The sequence below is a fragment of the Strix aluco genome, chromosome 39, assembly GCF_031877795.1.
Source record: "Strix aluco isolate bStrAlu1 chromosome 39, bStrAlu1.hap1, whole genome shotgun sequence".
Taxonomy (NCBI): Eukaryota; Metazoa; Chordata; class Aves; order Strigiformes; family Strigidae; genus Strix; species Strix aluco.
In genome coordinates, this window is record NC_133969.1 from 609,212 (window position 1) to 616,131 (window position 6,920).

The 6,920-nt window shown below is 50.6% G+C and overlaps 1 protein-coding gene across 1 annotated transcript; it reads right to left on the reverse strand.

The window, feature by feature from the left end:
• Window positions 1-340: 340 nt before the first annotated feature.
• LOC141917524 (uncharacterized) lies at window positions 341-3,034 on the reverse strand. The gene is given in 4 exon segments (XM_074810782.1): window positions 341-403; window positions 711-1,700; window positions 1,702-2,189; window positions 2,962-3,034. Coding segments are annotated over 4 exon segments (1,614 nt in total).
• Between the last annotated feature and the right edge of the window lie 3,886 nt (window positions 3,035-6,920).

Sequence of the window (6,920 nt, forward strand, 5' to 3'; positions counted from 1 at the left end):
CTGCAATAGGGGTCATAATAATCAAAGCCTGGGGATAAAGCCCATTTACAAGCACTCTCCCCGACTCATACTCTTCTCTCTTTTGTCCAGTTAAGGCACTAAATACCTTTTCCAGGAAAATGGGGTTGCCAGGGATCAGCATCCTTAGTCCAGAATCTCATCCCATTATGGACTGTATTGAAATTGCTGACCCACCATTTTTGGTAAGCACTTAAGAGAGCCGGAGCTTCCTCCGGAACAAAGGGAGAGGAGAACGGTTGCCCAAAACAGTTTCTACGATGGTACACAACACATCCTACAAATATTAATAAGGCAATAGACATCAATACTATATAAAGAATCAAAATCCACATAAAGATCCCCCGTCGTGACTCAGGATATCATTCTCCGGGGGAAGTTTTACCTACAAGAAAAAAGAAAAGAAAAATCTTTTCGGTTCATTTTGAGAACCAGAAGTAAGTTATAATCAGAAAGATGGAACAATCCATTTTGTGCTCCTTTCTATAAGCATCTTTGGCCTTCCAGGTGTACTTATTAAGGGGTGTGTCCAACACAAGTGGCACCTTGCCCACTGTGGGAAGTTCCACCAAGACAGGTTGTCCTGGAAAATGAGATGGATTGCTGGGGGTGGAGGTGTACCACCTGCAAGCTGTCCTCCAGGCCGGGCAGGAGGCGACTGACCCTGCCATCCTCCTCAAGGACCTGGAGACCTTGTGCAGCGACATCCGCCAGTTCTGCACAAGTTCTAATTTTTGAGTCGGGAGTCCATCCATCAAGTCCCGGGAAACGCCTTTCTGAAGCCCTAGTCGCCACAGTCCCTGTCGAGTTAGGGGTCTTTCTCTCCCAGAATTCTGACATCGAGGTGATCCCAAGCCTTGGCCCTTCCTCATGGATGATTGTCGCTCATGAATTTGCTCTCCAGCCTGCACGACCCTGTTTTCAGTTCTTTGGGACGATCCACCAACGGGGCCATAATTTCTCCCAAAATTAATCAATTCCTGGGCTAGCTCTCCCCATGTCCATACTTTCCTCCCTGGCCGTTGGTGGTTAGGGATTACTATCCCCTCCAGAGCGGCCGTCATTCTTTCTGCATTGGGGGTATTTTGAATCTTCCCTTGTAACTGAATGCCAATGGGTTTCAGGGAGTCAGAAAGTCCTCGTATCAGGGGGGTCATCCTATCTGGGTCCACAGGCATCATCATCGGGGAGCCCTGGTTAGGCTTGAGCTCCTGATCATACATCATCTGCAGGCAGGCTGCCTTCTGCACCCTTTCCACTAACTGATCCACCGTACCTGTTATGGCAAGGGGATCCCCCCTCTCCAAGGGGTTCAGCCCTCCAGCCCAGTATGCAGCTCTCTGAGTCAATGACCATGGGGCTCGGCGGTCACTAGTAGTTAAAAACACACCCGGGCCCCAATATCCTTCTGCTTCTTTCTCTGACAATAAGTTTCCATCCCCTCCTGACAAAGACACTCTCCACACATACTCCGTCTCTGATTCTTTTGCAGTCCTTGCAAAATCCTTTTTCAGCTTTGCCAATTCAGTTGCTGTAAATGGGACTTCTTTGGTGATAACCTGAGGACGGTTATCGCTATTGTCCTCGTATACATTCTCTGTTTTAACCAGCGGATACTTATGGGTTGGGCTCTCTATGGTTTCTTTTGCCTTTTGCAAATCCCCTTGGGGATAAATTTGCCGTATCCAGAAGCTCCAGAAGCTTCACCTCTGCCTCCACCAGTGTATCCGTCTCTGCCAAGAGTTGTTCCCTCAACTCGTTCTTCAATATTATATTTTGATTCCTTTCTTCCTCTAGTAATTCTTTGGTTTCTTTCAATTGATTCTGCAGGGTCTGTATGACTATCTGCAGGGAGTCTATTACAATATCAGTTTGATACAACTTCTGCTTTTTCTCTTCCACCGCAGCTGCCAGACTGGCTCCTAACACTGCACAAATTATAGCTTTTCCTTTTCCCCTCTTAACCTTAGCTTCCTTCTGCGAAACCCTTATCCTATCCACCACACTCTGTGGTTGAAACCAATGTTTTTTCACCCAATCTAGTCCCTGGACCGAGGGACGAGACCGGTGCGCTTCCAAAAGATCATATAGTTTATCTATTCCTTTAGCCCCTGAGGGCACATCATCAGAAACATTGGCTGCCTTCAGGGCAGCCATTCTTTTTTTTTTTCCTAATTCAAAGGGGATTCGTCCTGAGAGGGTCACACCTTAATGTCAGATTTCCCCTTTTCTCTCCCAGGAGACCAGATCTGAATTTAACACCAAAACAATCCAAAGGGGATTATCGTCCTGAGAGGGCCACACCTGGGTATGCAAGTATCCCCTGTTCAGTCTCAGGAGGTCACAACTTAATGTAACACAAAGGGGGTTATTTCATCCTGAAAGGTTTGCATCCAACACAGCAAGATAGTACAGCACTCTCATCTCAAGGGATCCTGTCCGTGACGCCAATTTAAAATGTCCTGATCAATATCGGGGTGGGTTCTTAAATGATCCCAAGAGCAAGATTAAGACACAAACAAGGTCAGATGCTGTATAAACTTGTGAACTTTATTTGCTGTAACAATTAGTTATAGCGATAGGACAGAGGGGAAAAGAAGGGGAAAGTCAGAATCCCTAAGCAAGAAAAACGGTAGATATGCAGCTAATTACCACCACCACCAGGGATCTAGCGATGTTGCATTGGCTCGGGGTCAGTGCAGGTGATGGTGCTCCAAACTCCGCTGAGGTCCCGGCTCCAAGCAACAGGTGTCGAAGAAGGTGCATGCCGAGGGAGGAGTACGCAGTCCTTTTATTGTCCCAGTCCCCTCAACCTTTTCCAAAGAGTCTGCCCATTTCGTGCCAGCCTGCACGTCTTACACCGATCATGGGGCTCCTGGTCCCATGGTCCTCCATGCATGGATGCCCAGGTGCTGGTCATGCCGGCTCGCGTGTCTTCCGCACCCTGATTTAGCTTCGGGCGGATGTCGTGGTTTCGTTGGGGACCCTTCATCTCCTTCAGAACGTACTCCTCCATGGCAAGAGGGTGCCGAGGCCAGGAAGTGGTGGTGGTGCAACAGCAATGTTGAGACAGATGCAGTCCAACACAGTCCCTTACAGTCTGGTCCCCAGGCACCCCCAGAAACCACACAAACTGTATACACCAAGATACCGCGTACCCCAGTATACTGTGTGCCCCAATATACCATGTGCCCTGCTCCCTGCGTACCCCAATACACCGTGTACCCCAATATACCATACACCCCGCTCCCTGGGTACCCCAATATATATACATCACAAGGAGTTGCTCAGGTCTGGCACTGCTCCTGCCCTATCCCCTAGTCATCTACAGGTGACATCAAAAGCACCTGTACAAGCCAGAGCCTGCTCCTCCCCTGTCACCCACTCAGACACAGGTGACATCACAGGCATCTCACAAGCCAGGGCCTGGAACTGCCCTAACGCCCCCTCAGCTACAGGTGAGGGGCAAATCACAGAATCACAGAATCATCTAGGTTGAAAAGCACCTTGAAGATCATCTAGTCCAAACGTTAACATAACATTGACAGTAACCAATGACACCATATCCCGAAGCACTAAGTCGACCCTACTCTTAAACACCTCCAGGGATGGGGACTCCACCACCTCCCTGGGCAGCCCATTCCAACGCCTAATAACCCGTTCTGTAAAGAAGTGCTTCCTAATATGTAGTCTAAACCTTCCCTGGTGCAACTTGAGGCCATTCCATCTTGTCCTATCGCTTGTTACTTGGTTAAAGAGACTCATCCCCAGCTCTCTGCAACCTCCTTTCACGTAGTTGTAGAGGGCGATGAGGTCTCCCCTCAGCCTCCTCTTCTCCAGATTAAACAACCCCAGTTCCCTCAGCCGTTCCTCGTACGACACGTGCTCCAGACCCTGCACCAGCTTCATTGCCCTTCTTTGGACACGCTCGAGTAGTTCAATGTCCTTTTTGTAGGGAGGGGCCCAAAACTGAACACAGTAATCGAGGTGCGGCCTCACCACTGCCGAGTACAGGGGTAAGATCCCTTCCCCGTCCCTGCTGGCCACGCTATTTCTGATGCAAGCCAGGATACCATTGGCCTTCATGGCCACCTGGGCACACTGCTGGCTCATGTTCAGCCGGCTCTCAATCAACACCCCCAGGTCCCTCTCTGACTGGCAGCTCTCCAGACACTCCTCCACAAGCCTGTAGCGCTGCTGGGGGTTGTTGTGGCCCAAGTGCAGCACTTGGCATTTGGCCTTAGTGAAACTCCTACAATTGGCTTTAGCCCATTGCTCCAGCCTGTGCAGGTCTCTCTGCAGAGCCTCCCTACCCTCGAGCAGATCAACACTCCCACCCAACTTGGTGTCGTCTGCAAACTTACTGAGGGTGCACTCCATCCCCTCGTCTAGATCATCAATAAAGATGTTAAACAGGAGTGGCCCCAAAACCAAGCCCTTGGGGGACACCACTCATGACCGGCCGCCAACTGGATTTAACTCCGTTCACCACCACTCTTTGGGCCCGGCCATCCAGCCAGTTTTTTACCCAGCAAAGCGTGTGCCCATCCAAGCCACAAGCAGCCAGTTTTGCCAGGAGAATGCTGGGGGAAACGGTGTCAAAGGCCTTACTGAAGTCAAGGCAAACAACATCCACAGCCTTTCCCTCATGCAATAAGCAGACGCCCTGTCGTAGAAGGAGAGCAGGTTTGTCAAGCAGGACCTACCTTTCATAAACCCACGCTGACTGGGCACGAGCGACCAGGGCGGGCAAACAGGGCGTGGCGTGTCAGTTTGCGCAGGCAGGGCGAGCGGAGAGAGTGCAGTCCATCTGGGTCTAGAACTTATCTGAGCTAGTTTCATCTTATCGTCCTCCATGAGTACACTGAACCATGGTCTCCACTCACGTCATAAACCACCACCAGAAAGAACGTGACGAGCCAGACAGAGCTGCCACGCAAACATGCAGTGGTCCAGTCCCGGGCCGCAGGAAGTGCCTGAGCCTGTCAATCCTGCCGGAGGGCAGCAGTGACAAGAGCTGTGTGCACTGCGATCAGCTAGATGACCTGCTCAGCCTGGTGGCAGAACCCAAAGAAGAGGTCGAAAGATCATGAAGTATTAGGGAGTGTGAAAGGGAAATTGATAGGTGGAGTAGCACCTTGGCACCCATGAAGCAACAGGAGCAAATGCAGGCTCCAAACGAGGCAGGCACTCCCTCATCCTCTTGCTACCAGGCAGAAGGAGGGGACCTAAGAGATGGGGGAGGCTGGAAACAGGTCCCTGCTCACGGAGGCAGGAAAATCCTCTCCCAACCTCCCTCACCCTCCATGGTGTCCCTTCACAAGAGATTCGGGGCCCTGGAACTTTTGAATGGAGAAGCGAAGGAGGAAGAAAATGAGACAAACAAGGAGGAAGACCAAGGTCCACCAAGGCCGGGTCGTTCTAGACCAGGTATCAAAACCAGTTCTAAAAAGAAGCCCAGAAGAGTCATTGTAGTGGGTGACTCCATTCTGAGGGGTGTTGAAGGCCCAATATGCAGACCAGACCCGCTTCATAGGGAAGTCTGCTGCCTCCCTGGGGCGCAGGTCAAGGACCTGAGGGCAAAAATCCCCGCTCTAGTGAGACCCAAGGACCACTACCCTCTCTTGGTTTTTCAGGTAGGTAGCGATGACATTACCAGGAGAAGTCCTAAAGCAATGAAGAGAGTTTTCAGGTCCTTGGGGAAACTGATTAAGGGGTCTAGGAGCACAAATTGTGTTCTCCTCCATCCCTTCAGTTGTGGGGATGGATGAAGAAGAATACAGGAGAAGTCAACAGATGAACTTGTGGCTGCAAGGTAACTTGTGTTACCGTCATGGCTTTGGATTTTTCAATCATGGGTCAGTATGCAGGATGCCGGACATTTTGGCATTAGATGAGATGCACCTGTCCCAGGGGGGGAAGAGGATCTTGGGTCAGGAGTTAGCTGGGCTCATTGACAGAGCTTTAAACTAGATTTGAAGGGGGAAGGGGGCAAAAGACCAGCCCATCTGAAATGCATGTGTACCAATGCACACAGCATGGGTAACAAACAGGAGGAGCTTGAAACTATGATGAAACAGGAAAATTATGATGTAGTGGCTATTACAGAAACATGGTGGGATGTCTGCCATGTCTGGAGTAAGTGCGCCAATGGATGGCTACAAGCTCTTTAGGAGGGGTAGACAGGGAAGGAGAGGCGGTGGGGTGGTGCTGTAATGTTAAGGACTGTTATGATTGCTTTGAGTGCAAGTGTAGTGAAGACAGGGCAGAGTGTCTTTGCCTTAGAATCAGGGGGAAGGCCAACAGGGCAGATGTTGTAGTAGGAGTCTACTATAGGCCACCCACCCAGGACAGAGAGGTGGATGAAATATTCTATAGGCACGTAGGAGAAATCTCACGATCGCTTGCCCTTGTTCTTGTGGGAGACTTTAACTTCCCAGACATCTGCTGGAAATAGAACACAGCAGAGCAGGACCAGTCCCAGAGATTCCTGGAAAGGGTGGGAGATAACTTCCTGACGCAGCTGGTAAGTGAACCGACCAGAGAAGGTGCCCTGATGGATCTCCTCTTTGTGAAGAGAGAAGGACTGGTGAATGATGTGGTGGTTGGAGGTCGACTAGGGCACAGCGACCATGCAATCTAAGAATAGAGTTCTCTATTGTTAGAGAGGCCAGGAGAGGGGGGCAGCAGAACTGACATCCTGGACTTCCAAAGAGCTGACTTTGTCTTGTCTAGGCACCTGCTCGACAGGATGCCTTGGGAGACGGTCCTGAAGGGTATAGGGGTCCAGGAAGGCTGGGCACTCTTTAAGAAGGAAGCGTTAATGGCTCAGGAGCAGGCGGTCCCCGGGTGCTGTAAGAGAAGCCGGCGACAGAGAAGACCACCCTGGCTAAACGGGGAGC